Source organism: Falco naumanni, chromosome 5, assembly GCF_017639655.2.
Source record: "Falco naumanni isolate bFalNau1 chromosome 5, bFalNau1.pat, whole genome shotgun sequence".
Classification (NCBI taxonomy): domain Eukaryota; kingdom Metazoa; phylum Chordata; class Aves; order Falconiformes; family Falconidae; genus Falco; species Falco naumanni.
The window spans coordinates 54,570,547-54,589,689 of NC_054058.1; the positions used below are offsets into that span (position 1 = coordinate 54,570,547).

At 45.8% G+C, this 19,143-nt stretch overlaps 1 protein-coding gene across 3 annotated transcripts in view; it reads right to left on the bottom strand.

Annotated features, from left to right (window-relative positions):
* PPM1H (protein phosphatase, Mg2+/Mn2+ dependent 1H) overlaps positions 1 to 8,370 on the bottom strand; it is a 143,636-nt gene extending 135,266 nt beyond the window's left edge. For 2 of the 3 annotated variants that reach the window (XM_040595044.1, XM_040595043.1), the window contains exon 1: positions 7,749 to 8,370. In XM_040595044.1, coding sequence (XP_040450978.1) covers positions 7,749 to 7,984 — 236 coding nt within the window. In that variant the 5' untranslated portion in view covers positions 7,985 to 8,370. The remainder of the gene's footprint in view (positions 1 to 7,748) is intronic. The other variant, XM_040595042.1, reaches the window with a different exon arrangement.
* Between the last annotated feature and the right edge of the window lie 10,773 nt (positions 8,371 to 19,143).

Sequence of the window (19,143 nt, forward strand, 5' to 3'; positions counted from 1 at the left end):
CTGGGATTTCTCACCAGCTATGCTAACTATTTTGCATTCTGAGCACTTGAAATCACAACCCCTTCTACTCTACTTAACCCATGGAGCAGGAAAATCACTCTGGATAATACAGCGTATTGTAGCCGGCCACCCCAAATGTATCACCCTACCAGGTAAACATAACTGTCCAAATGGGAACCAAGTCTTTCAAGTTACCTTCTTCCTTCTGTTTAAGGAGGAGGAAGGGAAAAAAAAAATACTTAGACAGCTAAGAGACAGCTAAATGCACAATTAATACTAGCTGCTGCTGCCTAGCGGGGCCTCTTGCATTTTAGAGCATTGAGTTCAATCAGAAGAGAAATCCAAAAGTGAGGGGATAAAGATCCATGGAAGACATGATCCAGGAGCCTTTATCTCCCCTGCAAACACTGCCCCAGCACACATGGAGCACCTTCCTGCTCCAGCCCCATGCCACAGCAAAGTTACTGTGTCTGCTCTGCCCAAATCCACCCAAAGACGTCTCCCTCCTCTCACAGGGCATCCACCTACTCCAAGTCCTACTCAGGATGCAGCTCAACACAGACCTGACTTAACCTGTCCTTAAGCCCACAAACCTTATTTCTTCTTCATGTGAAACACGGACCCCCACTGCAGGAATGACCTCTGCTTTGCAGCACTGCTTCCTTTCAAGGTCCAACTGAGCACGTTTCATTTGCTCCCATTCACAGGCTCAAAGCAGTTCACCCTAAGGAGCATAGTCCTGTCAATTACTTTATAGCATGACATTAACTCTGCCAAGCTGTTCCCACTTACACTTACCACTGTTTCCCAAGCGATGCTGCTGCATCTAAGACAAACGAACAAAGCTGGAGTGTTTGCAGGTAACATCTGCTGATTGCCACCAGTGCCAAGGCAGAAGGGGACAAAGGAAGACTGCCTGGGAGGACACAGTCACCCTTTGGCTTCAGAAGCTAGGACCATGCTCAAGCAAGCTTTTCAGAAACACGAGGCAGCAGTCGTCTTAAGCCTCCAGGGGACTAGAGCAATACAAGACAGCTCAGAGCGATGAATTTCATACTTGCCTTGTTAGGAATCACGTGTGTGCAACTTAGACTGCACTAAAAATACCACAGCATATGATTTTTATTTTTTTAACTGTTTTTCTCCTTTTACCCCCATTAGTTCTAAGAAATCAGAGAACACATAGGAAAATCCCAAGCACAAAACAGCAGGAAAACCAACTGAAGCACAGAAACTTGACTCAGGATTCATTCCTCACATTTGTATCAAAACTCTTGCCAAATCCTCACTGCCTCAGTTTCTTCACCTGAGGAATGAGAACATTTACACATGTACATTTTTCTCCAAGGTTATACTGAAATTATTATTTGCAAGAAACTGGGCAGATTAGAGGCATTACATAAATATCAGATGCTATAATATAAGCTCTTACACAAGGAAAAGAATTTCTGAAGCTCTTAGAACTATCATTGGTTTCTCTGGGCTGTTTTATATTAGCCCAGGCTTAAACAAGAGTCTGGCAATGTACATTAAAGTTAACATTACATTAAGCACAGAATAATTCAGACACAGGAAGAATATTTAGTCGTCTTTAAGTACAGATACGGTATTTGAATTTTTAGCTCATTCATCAGGTCCTACTCAGTCTTATGTTCTGAACTACAGAAAGAGTAACAGAACATAATTTTAGCCAAAAAGTGTAAACAAATGTTTTAAAAGTTCAGTTTAAAAAGGAAAGTAATTCACTATTTCTGTGTACTTAACCTAAGCCAGCCAAACAGAACAAGATAAAAAAAAAGGCATTCCTTTTCCCAGGTGTACCATCCTCCTGAAATCTGTACCAAACAGAATATGTACAAGAAATGTGTTTACCAACAGGGTATGAGTCATGCTCCCAGCTGATGGTTTGAAAGACTAGCTCCCAGAAATGAAAATGTAACTTTCAATTCATAGGAGCATGGTTACCTTCTGTTAATAGGAGACAACAGGGACTAGAATAAGTGATCGGTAGTTGCAGGCCCTATGCTATCCTCTGACATCAACACACTGCCAACTCAGAACAAGCAATTTCTGTGCTTTGGTTTACCTCATCTCACAGATCTGGTAAGCTTTCACCTGCTTCAGATTGTTAATACAACACTTAATGTTTGTATAAATAGTTTGGTCTGCAAACAGTACTTCAGGTGGAAAAATACCTCTGTGTTATCTTAACTCACAGAATCAGCAAATTATGTTGATTGTGACAACCTAAAATTTATGATCACTGAGAAAGGCCAGAAATTATTTTAATGAAAACCTCCAGTCAGTTCTCACGTACATTAATTTCCTACAAGCTAAGTAACACAGCATGATGCGACATCATCAGCCTTATGAAACAATCAGTACTTAAGAGGGAGGGGGGGGTGCAGAATCCATAAGCTTCCAAACACCCCCTCCTCATTTTGAACTTAAGTTATTGCTGTAACAATATACTACTGTAATAATGCTGCAGGACACAGCCATCATCCCTCACCTACAACTCTGCATTCATTACGGGTCAGTAGCCACCACACCACAGAGAAAATGTAATTGCTACTGCAGGCCTGCAGAGCAGGGAAACCACAGTCTCTCTCAAATGTAACATTACGGAAAAAGAGCTGGGGACTTCGAGTCTCATCAAATGAAAGGCACTGCTGGGATAATAAATTGACTTTATAAGCCAAGAAACACACACCCCACAAAAGTCAAGTTTCTGGATACCTATTATAACTTGGAACTGCAGAGATACCTAAAGTGTCATTTAGAAAGTTTTAAAAAATGAATTTAAAAAGGCAGGCAAAACTGTCCTTCACATAAGGACACATGCAACACACAATTCAGACTTTCCTCATTTCCCTTACGTGTATTTAACAGTACCTTTTGATATTCTCCAAAGAGATGGCAGAAAGGTAAGAGTAAAGAGAGGAAAGTATGCTATACAGAAGCAGCTCTATGGTACCATCCCCAAGATTCATACAATTTAGGACAGCAATTACATTACTGAATCCTGAACTACCAGGAATCCACATTCAAGATAGATGGAAACTGAGTAGCTGTGTTTTTCTGCCACAACACGCTACTCAGTTGCAGTTTCCCTGCAACTCCACCAGCACTAACATCACGCTAGTCCTTTGTCATCTGCAAATTTAGCATCTATTTTGCCATGTCATACACAGTCCAGGGAATTCAACCAGGAAAGAAAGGCACTTCTCCAGCCTGTCCACCCTCTATCTTCATGGGGGAACAAGATAAAGCAACAGAGCAAAAGATGGAAAATAATGTTCTGGGCAGAGTTTGGATGCAGGTGAATGCCATTCAAGTCGTTTCATGTTATATACTCCATCTATGCTACTGCCTCTATCTACTTTGCCAGTTACTTTCAGAGTTCAGTGGAGGGGCTGAGGGCAGCTTAGTAGAAACTTTGCAGGGAAGAGGTCATAAAACACTGAAAACAGCCCAGAAGGGGGCTAGGGAAGACATTTCCCTCACAGTAATAAGGCAACCCAAGCAGAAGCTCAGAAGCCAGCTCAGGCTCAGACAGGGCAAGGTCTGGGAGAGCCCCGTGGCCTTGGGAGCGCAGCTGCCTGTATAGGGGAGGGAGGGCAACAAGTAAATAAAGTGTCAGGCAGGATCCATCCACCCCTCTTACTCAAATAAATCGCTTAACTTTTCAGAGAGCAGCAAATCTCCTTACCCCTCCTAGATTAAAGGCAGACTTAAAGGAATGTTTAATAACGCTGCCCTCTCCCTGGATCATTCCTGATGCTCATCAGCTAAACACATGCAGTAAAACTATGTTAGAGACAAACTTTTATTTTTAATCAAGGGTATTTCTAAATAAACTGATACCTTTAAAAGACACTTTAAAAGCTTACTGGATGTGGGATACAATTTTCATTTTGCTTCTACGGAGTTTGATGACCATTAGACCAAGGGTCTGTGGTAAGAGTATCTCTTTGAAACATCTACCAGACTTTTGCCATTCTGTAGTATGAGGTAAACTGAAATTCAAGGTCTCAGGTCTCCCATGAAGGAAGAGACAGCAGGACAGTCATTTCAGAAGACAATTTTCAGGTTGCTCACCAACTAAGGAAGCCACGTCTCTATGGGATTCCCACTAAAATTTCAGGAAGCAATGATGCTTTATGCCAGCATCAAGTATGTTTTTGAAGATTTCATTTGCCTGCCTACATGCTTTGCATAATGCTCACACTATTAAAAGAGAGGAAGCTAATAATAAAAAATAAAGGCTAATTTACATTTCACTGCATAATACCAGAGATAAGTATGTAATTTTTAAAATAAGTTAAAATATGACTTGGATGAGCAATATTGCAAAAAATATCCATTATAAAAAGTTCAGTACAAGAAAAGCAAGAAAAAGGGGAGGAGAAGTGCTCGTTACAGGGGAACATGTCAGATGAACAGGAATGTACCACAGATGCTAAGGAGGAGAAATACTCAACAGGGTGAGCTCCTTTATCACTACCAAAGTTACTAAGAAACCCTTGTCCTCAGGAATAAAAGGAACAAGAGGAAGTCCCTGAAAATACTACAGATTTTGCGGACTCAGACTGCTTTAGTTCCGTATGGGAACCAGGTCTAACCCCAAGATACCCTCTCCAGCTTGAATGAAACACCGACATGTCAACATTAAGGAGCTCCAGTATCATCTCTAAGCTGACATGTTTTACATCTAAAGAACATGAACATTGCAAAGGCTTTCCTGAGCCAAAGCCTCCAGATAACCTGTTCTCAGAGCCAAAATTTCTTACTAAAGACAGTGAGACAGATGCTGGCGCTGGGCATGAAGCATAAATCCACCAACTCAAACCCCGCTCTGCCAACAACCCATGACATCAGGGCAGTCACAATAAAGGTAGCACGCACTCTCTCCTTACACCTTCTGCACCCAATCCCCACCTTCTAAGTCTACAACAACCCTTCCTTAACTTCAAGAAGTAAAAATCGCAGTGCCCAAAGGCACTTTCTGCCAAGAAAACACTGGAAACACTTTTGCTGATTTGCTAAAACATGAAAACATGGGAAAGGCAACAGCTCAGGGAAGTTAGACCTCACAGCAATGCAGATATGGCACGTATTTTCTGACTCCTTCATACCAAAGCAAACTACTAAAATGTCAGTTAAATGGATCACCTTTGACTTATGTTACAAGTTCCTTGTGAGGACACCAAACTTCCTCCTAACATTCTTGCAAGTGCTCACTTGTACTGTATCAAAAGGCAAGCACTGCTCTTGATAGTTTCCCTAATGTAGATGCTAACACAATGCTAAATAACAGCATAGGAGTACTTCACCCCGATTCCCCCAAGAAAACAAATTTCAAAATATACATAATAGTAATTTGACCCTCCTGGTATTTTTCCATTCCTTTTCTCTACATACCTCAAATGAGTTCCAAAAGAAAAACAAGATATTTTGAACATAAACCTCCAAGCCAGTCTTGCAATTATTTTCAGAAAGTCTGGTAATAGCTCAGTAGGAATAAGGAAAAAAAAAAAAAAAAGAAAAAAAAAAAGAAGTCATACTTTGCAAACCCCAAGTTTGTCCTTATTTCCTTGTTTTTCTTTATTCATTAATGGCTGTTGTACTGCCTTGCCTTTGGAGGACAATGCGATTTTGGTAGCACTCTTTCCTCTTAGCTTCTGCAGAGTGAGCATTTTGACATCTGATCACAACCAAAGCCCATTTAGGGAGATCGTATAGATGTTTCTGGGAAGAGCCTGTTAACATGTTAACTAGTTCTCTCTCTCCAAGGAGGAATTTTCTTTCTCTTTCTTTCACTGAACTCCGCTCCACCAGCACTAGAACCAGTAACTGCACTGGAAGGGGATGAGACAAAAGAAAGAAAAAAATAAACCACAAAAAACCCCAAATAAACCAAAAACAAAACCAAGAGATAAAGCAAAAGGCCAACCTATTTTCACATAGATAACAATAGGAACTGAGAAAGCCAGTAACCTTTTTACACCTCCCAATTAACCAAACTGCTGAAAGCTCAGAAGAATAACAAGTATATGAAAACAATCTCTGCATGTCTTCTCCCTTCACGATCACCAGAGCCATGTATTTTACCTCCAAAAACTCCCTCACGGAAGGTTTCATCCACAGGGTCGACCTGGGTTTTAGCTTTCCGGCACCCCCATTTTTCTTCCCTGACAGTCTCAGGCAAAGCTTGCAGGCAGCAGTGGATGCGCATACCTGGGAGCCAGAGAACCTCCTTCCCACTTTTGTCACCAACTTGCAATTGCACTCACTTGCTGAAAGCCACAGCACCTTACGCAAGATAAAAATAGCAGCACTTACTTGTTTTGGTAAATAATTGCTTTTTAAAGGACTATTATAGTAGCAGAACTATTATAGCTTACTTTTAAACATTTAAAGTTATAGTTCCTGGGGAATTTGCTCAGTAGTCTATTTAATTCTTTAGTAATCTGAGGAGAACAAACCAATTTTAAATTCTTTAAATCTCTCTTCCCATTTCAGTGTCCTCAATGATGTAACAGCCTGTTAAATAAAGCTAGCGACTGCTCGTTAACAATGTGAAGCCTTCACCGTACTTTCTGCAGTAGTTTTGTCAGGCATTCATACATGCCTGAAGAGCCAGCGCACTACAGCAAAACAGCTCGTAGGTTGGAAGGGCGAGTTTAGTGGAACTTCTGTAATCTGTGAGCTGGCAGCAACGTGGATGGCCAGGCAGGCTCCAGACTCAGAGACAGCAGCAAAGAAAAACCAAATACTGAATCCCGCTCCCAGTATCATCGAAGAAAACAACGCATCTACCGATAAAGGAATCAAGTGCAAGGACATGCCTTGGCCCCGCAGCTACTCCCACAGCCTGCGGGACGGGGATCTGCATCCAAACGGACGCTGCCCGTTGCCGGGCCGGTATGTAAGGCGCTGCGTGCAATCGTTTAGTTTGGTCGCGCTCAAGGCTACAACCAGGTCGCGACCTGACACCCTCTAAAGTAAATACCACGACATGAGAGGGTCAGGGCAACGAACTGCTGGGAACGCCCGGTGCTAGGGTTCGCCAATGGATTTTTCTCTCAGCTTGGAGCTCGTGTTCAAGTGTCTCCCCAGGCATGAAAGCACTGGGGGAATAAGCGACCAGCCACCATCAGCGAGCGCGACGCTGCCAGCTCCGCAGGACGGTGCCCAAACCCCGCACCGTTCCCGGCGGCTGGGCAGCGGCAGGGAGCGGCACGCGCCATCCCGGGCTTCCATCAAAGCCCTTTTAGCTCCCGAGTCGCGAACAGACGCAGCTGTTCACCGGCGGGGACCCCATCGTCGGCTCCTGCACCCCCGGAGCCGTCGCGGCGGATGGAGGAGCCCCGGTGCTGCCCGTTTGCCACCCTTCGCCCGTCCGGTAACCGGCCGCTTCCGCGGGGACTCACAAGGGCAGGTGACCGCCAGCATCCTCGGCCCCCCTGAAACGAGCTGCCCAGGTGCAAAGCTACGGCCGGGGCCGGGCACCGGCGCCGCGGATACCGCCCCCCACCCCCCGCCGGCTCCCGCTGCCCGCGGCGCCGCGCAGGCCCGGGACGGCGCCCCCCGCCGCCTCCGGCAACGCCGGCACCCGCCGCGGGGGGGGGCACCCGGCACCGCCGCCTCCCGCCGCCGGTGCGCCCAGCAGCGGGGGTCAGCCCGGCGGGGCGGCGGGCCCGGCCGCGCTCCACCTGCCCGCCGCGGCCGGGACCCGTACTCACTCCGCGTAGCCCGTGGTCCAGGGCAGGCGCCGGGTCTCCTTGTTGAGGATGAGGATGGGGCGGGCGATGTGGTCGGCGGAGCACTCCACCTCGTCCGGGGACAGTCCCAGGAACTCGGGTCTCCCGTAGGGGAAGCGGAGGGGCAAGTCCGCGCCGCTGCCGTGGTCGGCGCCCGCGCTGCCAGCCATGATGCCGCCCATGAAATTGGCCACGGCGGACTTCACCCGCGTGAGCATAGTACCCCCGCCGGCGGCGGCAGCGCCGGGGCCGCCGCGCAGGGCGGGGAGCGGGGCGCGCCCGCGGGCAGCGCTGCGGCGGCGGCGGCGGCTCCGGCAGTCCCCGCCGCGCTTCCGCAATGGGGGCGCCGGGCCGCGCGGAGCCGGGTGGGGGAACGGCGGGCTCAGGGGCAGCCGCGGGGCCGCGGCCTCATCGCAGCAGCGGCGGCGGCAGGTTCCCCCCTCCCGGCGCAGCGCTGGGTGAACTCAGCCCGGCGGCGGCTGCTGAGTCATGTGATAGCGAGGCTGGATTTGCCCGGGCGCTTCCTGCTCCTCCTGCGGCACCGGCGGGCTCCTGGCACACGCCGGGCACGGGCGGCCTCCCCCCCGCCCTGCCTCCCGCCCGCCTCCCGCGCCGGGGGGGCGGCCCGCGGCAGGTGCGCGGCGTGGGGCGGGGCCTGGCGGGGCCGCCCCCGGCTGCCTGCGGCGGTGCGGCGGGGGCCGTGGCCGTGGCCGTGGCCGGCGGAGGGGCGGGCGGTTAGTCCTGCCCGCGGCCGCCGCCGGGAGGAGTTGCCCGGGAGGCCGTTCACGGGGAGCCGTTCGGCGGTCCTGGCGCGCTGCGGGTGCCGTTACCGGCGGGCTGGAGGTCGCCGCCCACAGCGCGCCCGCCCCTGCTGCCCTGGGGCTGAGCCAGCGCCGCCCGGGCGGGACGCTCCATCCCAGCGCCCGGCAGAGCCCTCGGGTCTCACGGGCCGTGGGACTGCGCTTCCGCTTCAAGGGTTGGCCATCCTTCTCCTCCTGAAACGTGTCAAGGATGTTTTTCCTACACAACTTTTTGCTAGAAAAAACGAACCACGAGCGCCCTGCCCGGGGGGCGGCCCAGCGGCAGCGGCCTAGAGCGAGTCCTGCGGCCGCGGGTGCCCCTGGCTGCCTGGGGGGGCCGGGACGTGCCCGCCCGCGGGCCGGCAGCGGTGGCGTGACCGGCCCCCCCGGTGCCTCCACGCACAGCCGGGCGTTTAGGGTGCTGTCACAGGGCAAAAGTGAAAGGACAAGCCTGAATATCTTCAAATTTGAGGTCACAGATGTTTTAACACCCCCTTCGCTGGCTGTGTCATTTTGACTGTGTCATATACTCTTTTACCAAAAAAAATTGGGAGGTCTGCTGCAAGCGGTGGTCGCCCAAATGCGTGGGAAGGTTGCAGGTTTGCACGTGCCAGCCTTCGGGAAGAGAGGCGTGAGGGGAACATAGCCAGAGCATGGGAGAAGCCGGCCCTCTGTGGCAAGGCTGTGTCTGTGCCCTCTGATGCTGCAGTACTCCTGAGAGCTATAAGCCTCCCTCACTGAAAGGCGTAGTGACCTGCAAAATGGAGCAGGTAGGTATGGCAAGCCATGAGAGTAGCACAGTACTGGGACTTAGCAGGGAAAAGCCGGTTAGTCATCAGATGTGGCTAGTGGGGATGATCGGCTGTCATCTAGCTGGCTCATAGTAGGAACCAGCTGGCATACCGCTGAACACGCAGTTACACAGTTTTGGAGAGCAAGGCCTGTGAGCTTGTTCAATTTCTGGTTATTAAATGATATCCTAAGAGCTGATTTCCAACAATACCTGTGGTTTTGACCAGGTTCCTTGTATACAGACAAGAGAAATGCAAAGATGTTGTGACACCAGTTTTTATGATAAAGCTGTCTATTAATCAAGTCTACAGAGCCAAAAGTAGGTTAGCGAAGAGGGATGCTAAGAGTGTGTTAAGTGCTACTTGAAGTAGAGTTGGAAAAATACCCACCCCGAATGAAACATTACAGATATATCTCCTTTGTGAGGAAGTAGTTATTTTTCCTATCTCTTGTTTAGTCATTTCTAGGGCTGATACTATAGATATTTTGAGGAAGACTCTCTTAGGTCAAAAAAATACTTGACATTAATAACTCATCATTTGATTACAATATAATGAAAACCTTGTAGTTCTTCCTTTCATGCATTTGCGTTTGCTTTGCTTTGCTTCCTGGTTACATTGCAGAGGTCATTACTTTAAAGAAAAAGAAAAAGAAACAAAAGTTTGTTAAAAGTCAGGGTTTTTTTCCACAGGCCCTGGTCTGGGTGTCCTAACAGGCAACCATTCATCCACATTCAGCTGTTACAGGGGAAGGCAAGCCTGAGGTGTTGGGATTCCCAAAGCCCCGTGGCTACTCTGTTTAGTGGCCTGAACCGTAACTGCTTTGTCTAGTCCAAGTTCATTCACAGTCCCTGCCACCCAAGGACAATCCCTTCACACTATCTTTTGCCTGCTAGACAGCCAGTGTTTTTCATCAGGCGGGCACTCCGGCACCCATTTCCCTCACTAATGCTTCAATGGACCTGCCACCTGGAGAATACAGGAGTGTATAGAGGGGCATGAGCAGACTGGACATGTATCCTGGAGAGGCTCATTTTTTTCTTTGTAAAGGTAGATCCCCTCACAGGTTATCAAATATACTCCTGGAGAGGCTATGCCAGCAGACTAAACTTTGCAGTTTATTTGACATAAAGACCTTGAGAAATATAATTGACTGAAACTCGGAACAGAGAGGGTACAGTGTTTGTCTTCCTGCCCCACCTGCAGTCATTATTTTGCACAAATATGTATATGTAGGGAGTATATGTAGGCTTGTTAGAGTTTAAATTATTATCTCTGCAAGATGACAAGGAAAAGCTCAGATCAGACATATGGGGAGACAGCTTAACACCTCACCACTCAAAACAAATCTGTGTGCTGTTTGAAATTCTGTGGATGCTTGCCTCTGGCACAAGAATGCTGCAAGGATACAACAGGTATGATGTGGCTGGTCTCTTTATACTGAAAAGTGTAGATACGCTTTGATTTCAGTTCTCTTTGGGAAAGAGGATCATGTTCACTTTTGAGTCACTTTTTGAAGCCCCACTTCTCAAAGGAAATAATGGTCAGGCCTGGCAGATCTCAGCAAGTTCCTCAAATTTCCTGGCCTGCAGTCCATCTGGTCCAAGCCAGACATTTTTTCTTTGGTGGTGGGTAGACCTCTAAAGGTTTGGGTATTGACTTCAAATAAAATTTTGAGGCTGAATTCTCTATACAAATGTTTGAAAATTGACTCTGTGTTCTCCTGCAATCCCATGACTAACGCAAAGGAAGGATGACAGGCTGGATTTTAAAAAATGTAAAATTATTTGTGATATTGAGATAAATGTACTTTTCTCTCTGAATAGCTAACCATGCTGTGGAACTAGTGAAGCTGCATGTGGGCCAGAAACACATTCATATGAGCTCTTTGAAGCCTCTGAATTACGTTATGCCACCTTGCCATGCATCATATTCAGCATTCAACAAATTCAAGAGCATTTTATTTACAATAAAACAGATTTACACAGAGAATAAACTTTTATACAATGATAGAACAATTCTGATTGGAGATGACTTCTGAAGATCATGTGCTCCAACTTCTTTGTCAAAGCAGGACCAACTTTAAAGTTATATTACTTTGTCCAGAACCTTGTCTGATCGAGTTTTCAGTATTTCCAAGGATGGAGATACCACAGCCTCTCTGAGCACCAGTTCCAATCTTCAACCACCCACACGTGAAAATTTTTCTCCTGGTACCTATTTGGGATTTGTGTTGTTGCAGTTTGTGTGTTGCCTCTCATTACCATTCACATCCAAGAAGAATATGACTCTTTCCTCTCTATACCCTCCTATTAGGTAGTTGAAGACAGCAGTAATGTTTCTCCCACTTAGTGTTGCCTTCTAAAGGCTCAACAAATCCATTTCTCTCAGCATCTTCTTGCAACAATCTTGGTGGTCCACTGCTGGACTCGTTCAGTAGGTCGGCTGGGGAGCCCCAAACCGGACATGATACTCTCACAAATGCCATTTAGAGGGGTCACTTCCATTGGCTATTGCTGATATACCCCAATATGTGGTTAGCCTTCATCCCTGCAAAGGCACACTGGTGGCTCATATTCGCTTTGTTATCTACCAGGACCCTCAAGCCCTTTCCTGCAAAGATGCCTTCTTGACAGTCAGCCGTCACTGTGGGTTTACTCCATCCCAGTTGCAGCACTCTTCGTATGTTCTTGGTAAACTTCAGGAGTTCCTGACAGCCCATTTCTGCAGCCCACTGAGATCCCTCTGAGTCTCATCCCTGACCTCCAGCTGTCAACTTATCCTCCACAACCTGGGGGAAAGCAGACAAATACTTACAGTCAGCAACAAACTTACAGGTATCATAACCTCTCTGTAGGTACTATTTATATATAGAATCCAACCTCAAGCTGGAAGGGACCCGTAAGGACCATGGAGTCCACCTCCCTGGTCCTGGCAAAACTACCTAAAACTACATTATATGACTAAGAGCATCATCTGGACACTCCTTGAACTCTGTCTGACAGGCTTTGTGTCATGACTGCTTCCCTAAGCAGCCTGTTCCAGTGACCGACCACCCTCTCAAAGAAGAATTTTTCCTAACGTCCAATCTGAATTTCCCCTGATGCAGATTCATTCCATTTCCTCATGTTCTATTTCTGCCTTTCTATCCACTTTTTAAAGAACTGAAGCAAAATTCACTTTAAAATAAAGGAAAAATTTGCAAGATGAAATATCCACTTGGCTGTGAGGACTCTGGTTCTGGCTCTTGAGTACTTGAACAGAGGCTATATTATGTGGAGTAGCTGGAAGCGTATCAAATGAAAGTGCTTGACTCAACATGTTTACACATTTTCTGATCATAAAAATTATTTCTAGTGCAGACCCTTTTTTTGTTTCTTTTGCAGAACATGGAAATACTTGGGGCTCTGCCTCATAAGCATATCAAATTTATTTTAGCTGTCTAACTTTCATTTGCTCGTACCTTGTTTATACCTTATGTTACCTGCTTGCTTGAAGTTTTGTTTCCTGTGCTTTTGATGCTCTGAACAAAAGTAATGGGAAAACTCCCAAAGACTTTGGTGAGAGAAGAAGTAGCTCTAATGTGAGATGAATGCACCATTTCTGTGGGCATGAATTTCTGTGTCATATTACCACAGATGTGCAGAGTATCCATAGTTGTGAACTCAGCTGCCACATTAGTTCGGAGAGTATATCAGAATAGATGTCTGACATTATGGTGAGGAAACTGTATCTTCAGGGGAAAAAGCAGTTTTGAAGGAAGAATTGGTTGTTTTTCTCTTTTAATCCCCCAAACAAAAAATACTTAGAGCCTTGTTTTGCGCATGACTCTGCTTAGGAAGATGACCATGTCATATGGTCATCAATGAAGTTATTCTTACCTTTTCAAATGTACTGTGCAACCTTTGATAAGCATGAGGAAGCTCTTTCTCTCCATAAAAAGGCCCTTCAGAATCACAGTGCCTGAGGCAGCATAGTGATCTGGAGGACAAAATGCCACTTACTAAGATATCAACCCTACTTCCTGCAATACCAGATCTCCTGTCCATGCCGGCACCAACCCCCAGCATTTCTACACTTATCAGAGCTGACAAGATCAAGCTCTTTGCCAGTTTGCAAACAGGAGCACCAACAAAATTTTAAAAATAAATAAATACTAGCAATACTTGGAGTTATATGTTTCCTCTGCTATACTTGATTTCTACTGCTCCATTCTCTAGTCTGTACTAATTTCACACATGGATTTCATGGTGAGAGACTTCTGGGACTGAAGTTCAGAGAGAGCATCTCCAGAAGAATATGGTTAGTGTGGTGGTCCCAAGGCTTCACAGTCTAATTCAGTCCCTCATGAAGCACAAGTCAGGCAGTGCTGCTGAGTGCTGCAGGCTACCCAAAGAGGCCAAATCTACAAAATAGTATCAGGGCCAAATCCCCATATAGTTCATTCTCAAGCAGAAAATTTAGGGCAAACTGTTCTTTTTCCATTGCTGTCCTAGCCATGAGCTAACCAAAACATGTAAGTATTTTTGCTTTGACAGGTTGCAGGGGCTATAGCTAGGTTCACTTTTCGTGGCATGGTGCTTTTAGTCTGCGGGTCTTCCTTTGAGCATTGCCTGTATCAGAGACCAGTGTGGGTTGGAGGCATGGGAGGGGCAAGCAAACATCCAAAGTTTCTTTTAGACTAGGGTAAAACAAGGGATAAAACTGTTGTATGCACAGGTTTCATGCTGATACGCAATGTGGATGTGCCAGGAGCCCTGTGGTGGTAGGTAGGATTTGGAGCCAGAGGTTGTCTACCTGCTCCCCTAAGTCAGCCTACATGGAGAACTACCTTTTTCCTTGGTCATGCTGAACGGTTAAAAACCTATGCTTTTAGGGATCGGAAAGCTAGAGATTCCTCTCACCAGCAGGACTTAACCTAGAAGGTATTTTCAGAGCAGCAGTTGTACTGAATCAGAATGGGCTTTAACAAAGCAGGGGCTGGAACACAGGTGTCCTGTTCCTCAGCAGGGTCTCTCCCTCCTGCTTTTGCAGACTCGTTCTTTCTGCATATTTAAGAGATTACACAAAGCAGAGCCCTGTCCCAGCCCTGTCCTTACTCCAAAATACGCTGTACACCTGAGTGATGAAAGCATTCATACCAGAAAAATGGGTTCATATTCCTTTTCACAGTGAAGGACTAATAAATGCAATATCCTGAGCTGTGTGAGAGCAGCCTTGACTTAGGTACCCAGGCAGTAAAAAGGCCCTAAGGAGGGATCTTAACTCACTGCCAATCACAGTAAAAGATGTCACAGAATCTTGTAACTGCTTGAAATCTCTAGAAATATAAACAAATTCTTCAATGTAAGCTGCCCATAAGCCTGTAAGAATTTCACATTTGCCAAAACCTACAGAATTACTTCTGCAAGAATCTATCAGCACGTATTCTGAAAATAAACTTCTAATTTCACAATAAGCATCATCATCATGATTTTGCTTCCACAGCCTTTTCTTACTTTCCGTTATCTCTTCCTTTTTAATACCTGTAGCTAAATCTGCTAATAATGGGATGGAATAGGGATTAGCTTGTTTATGCGCTCCTGTTGGTGGCTTTTCATAAGGGAGGTGGAGCAAAATGATTATATCCTCTCTGAGGCTTCTTCGCCCTGGCTCCTGTGAAAGAACATCTTGCCCTGATGATGTTGTGAGATGCTTCAAAACGTCAGCAGTGGCAACACTTTTGCTGGCAGTCTCAGCAAAAAACCCAGAAAGTAATCAAATAGGTTGCAATGCAGAGACAACGGGAAAATGAGCAGGTAAAAGGACACGTGGGTGTTTGCAGATGTTTAGAGCTATGGGACAGCACTAACAGCTTGGCTGAGCGCAGGCACATGTGTTTCAACTGCCTCAATATTTTGGGTTGAAATAGGAGTATTTCAGAATATAAAATGGTCTTGACTGGTGCCTGAGTTACGCATGGGTTAAGCACACAGGGAAGTGATCTGTATATACGAAATGTGGGGAATTTTTGAGTAACCTGCTGGCTGCCTCCACTGCAGAGGCTCCTTACATGGGGCTGTTTCAAGATTAAGTGTGATGGGTGCGTGAGGGGCTTCTTGTTTGCCTACGGCAGCTCAGGAGCAGATGGCAAACAAGAAGAGGGATCCTCTCCTTACATCTGGGCTGTGGCTTCTGCTGCACAAGCTTTCCTGCAGCTCAGGCCAGCCAGGCACCAGCTTTCAACCGTGTGTCAGCTGGGGTCTTGTCTGCAGCGCAGTTAAGCCTAAACCACCATGCTCTGCTTAGAGTTAGGCAGTCCGTCTGTTGTTGGTGGGGTTTTTCATCTTTTCTTTTTCATCTTGTCTTTTCTTTTTATTTTTTTTTAATATTAATTAAATGAACATTTCTGGCAGAACTTCAAGATTTGAATGTCAGCCTGGGCATAAAAAATCCCAGGTGCCTTACGTGGCACTCATTCTCAGCCAGCCTTGCCAAGGAAGGAAGTGGGATTTTTGAGCAAGTTGTCAAAACTCCAGGTTCCTAGACTTCAGGCTGAGTTTACAAGATGTTTTATGCTGTCAGAAACCATAGTCCCAGCTATACTGAATGATGGCAGAGAAAGTTAAAGAATTTATGCTACTTTTGTATTTAGCTCTCAGATTTCTGCTCATCTTCTGTAAGCAGGAATAGGGAAACTGTTTTCCCCATGCTTTTTTTTTTTTTTTTTTTTTTTCTTTGCACTATTCCTCAGGAGATGCCTGTGGCCCTGTGTAGTCAGCCTGGCTATCTGCTTTCCCAAAAACATGACATTCTGATATTAATATGCTGTCATTCAGATTGCTACAACTAATATGCAGAATCTTGTCAATAGCCAAAGAAAGAAGAACGAACAAGGTAAAAGCAAGTTTTTACTTCAGAATAATTTTGTTTTATTTAGAATTTATTGGGACTTCCAAAGGTCCTACTAAGAAGTAAAAGTGTGTATATAAATATTTGTTAAGTTGTGTTACAGTGAAAGAGCTCTCCTGGTTTAGTTTTATAAGATGATACTATAAATTTTGTCCTTCTATAGCATCCTTCAAAGGTCTCTTGTTATAGTATCTGCTGCATTTTCTGCAAAGACCTGTGTCCATAGTGTGGGACCTAAACCATTTTTAGGTTTGACAAGCACATTGCTTTTCTTCTCTCCCACACTTGTTTTATAACTTGACCACTCTCTTTCATTAATGCTCATGACAGTTTTATTTAAATGGATTCTTCCTCACCTTGTTTTATTTATTGAGGAGTTTTGGGCTTGATTTGTCTTTGCTTTTTACTTCCTCTTTTATGGACTAGAAGCTAAGGCTTTTGACAGTCTTCTGCAGACTGGATTTAAAAATAATAATAATAGAAAAGGAATAACTTTTTCATGCTTCTTCCTAAAACAGATTGCCCAAGGCACAAAAATGTGACAGTTATATCTGCTTCATTTCTCCCCATTTGAACTGAATTAGTGACGAAAACCCAGGACTTTGTTCAGTGTTAAAGCGCTGCTAGCCGAGGGACGGACATGTAAGAGAGCATTAGCAATATGCCAGTGCTGGCCATCCTGCATATAGCGACACTGAGGAGTTTCAATGATTGGGAACTGAGCTATTTCAGTGGTGTTGCAATGTACCCATAAGGCTATCTTAAAGGCTCTTCTGAGATCACAGAAACTGTGGCTTCTTCAGATATTCTCAAAAAAAAACAAACCCCAAACTCCCAAAAACACCAAACTGGAAGCCTAGAATCAGTTTGAAAAGGTTGTGTCAGGTAGAAGTTAGTCCAGCTCTTGAGCGGGCTGATGGAGCAAAAGTGCAAACAGGATTTTCTGAACATCTCTCTGCTTCCGTGGCAGAGGCAGCCACAGGAAAGGCCCTGAGCAAACACATTGCTACAACAATAGGCAATCTGCACAACCTTCTGCTTGCTACAGCTGATTTATCTAAAAATCAAATTAACCTTTGACTTTCATGGGTCATGGCCTTTCAACTATTGTGTGCAACAGCCTAAGAAGCCAGATAGAAAAGCTTAAATCGTTTTAAAAGATTTAAAGCAATAAAGCAAGCATCATAATCTTCCACCAAATAGCTGACATCATATAAATATGCTGACCTTCTGGAAATATAACTGTTTGTGATTTAACACCTGTGTTTACATTACATATTTTTACATATATAAACTGTGGGTTTTTTTAAAAAATATATTTCTATGAAGCTGTAGCCCCTTTTGAGAGTGATACATGCATCTCAATTACATTTAAGTAAAGAGAGTAAAGAATTAGCATGCCATAACCTAATGCTGGTTATTGCCAGTCGTCTCCCAGCTTAGCCACTGGAAACAATTCTCACTGTGGTGCAGGGGAGTTCCCTTTGCTTCATGTTTTCAGACTCCTTTCCCCTCCACTTGAGCCCTTGCCTGAAGCCCTGCCTGAAGCAGGGAGGTGCTGAGGGCTCACTGCCCACGGCTGGCACACCAGCCCTCTGCAAACCCCATGGCCTCCAAGGCTGCGGTGCAATTGTGGTACCCTACGGCTTGTCCAAAACTTGTCACCAGCCTAGGTAAAACTGACTTTGGTCTCCGTGAAGATGAGAGTAAAATAAATCTGCTGCTGCTCACTGCCTTTTCCTGCTGGGCACATCAAGGGGCTGATAGTGAAGGTGGTGGGGCAGTTTTGGGGGCTGCTCAGCCCAGGCTTAGCAGCTCCAGCCCTCAGACAACCATTACCTGCACCAAAACCCAGGAACCGCAGTCACAGGTACACTCACTTGTCCTTTGTGCCTGTACTTTGCTATCCCAAGCCAAACCATGGTTTCCTCTGTGGATTTCAGTGTATCTCCATTTGCAGTTTTATAACAGAACTTACTGAGCTACAAGAATTTGCAGTCCCATAAAAAGACCTGCGGTTAAGAAAAATCTGGAAATGTATTGTCTATATTTATGCATTATTTAATAACGAAGTATTTAGGTGGATGGGGAGCACCGTAAGATATTCCCCTTGACAGTTTGCTCAAAACGACCCCCCTCTGGGCAGATCCCCATTTCAGCAGCCATTACTGAGAAATGCAGGCCTGGAAGTCAGGGTCAAAAAGTTTCCTGGCGTGATAGCAGGGAGAGAGTCTGCAGCTCAAGAAGAGACTGAAGAAAAGTGTTGATACCACAAGGACAGCTATGGTGCTTCATTAAATCTGATGAAGCCTGAAATTCAAAGCTGGTAGGAAAGGCTTGCATAAACTGCATAGAAAGCATTTAAAAATGCTGATAAGCAGGTACCTCTCTGATCCTATTGCCAGCTACATTGATGTAGCAGGTTTTCAAGGATGAAGTTCTTTGAGAGAAGTTTCTTAGGAAGGTTTGATCTGTCAGTGCTCTCAGTCAAAACCAGCCACTCCCCTGAAGTTTAAGCAAATGTTTAAGGAAAACAACAGTACAAGCACTGTGTTGCTCTGTTCCCCTGGTTGTTTTCATGTGCTCCTCACGAAGGATTTTGTGACATGGGATTATAGCTCACACGTACAATTATTGTTTCATCCTAGATGCCCTAAAGCCATTCAGTGAGAGTTTACATCCAGGGTTTTTAACAAGAAACTGAAGCTGGTCTTTGGCACTGCAGTATGCTGAGCTTACTGCCCATCTCTGGTAGCACACAGGGGGGTCACCCAAGCGGAGCACCCCTGCCCCAGGATTTTCATCTGGTACCTCTGCCTGGAGGGGGTTGTCCCAAGTGGGGCCCTCTTCCCAGAGCGCAAACACTCAAATGACCAGATATCCTCCTCAGGATGG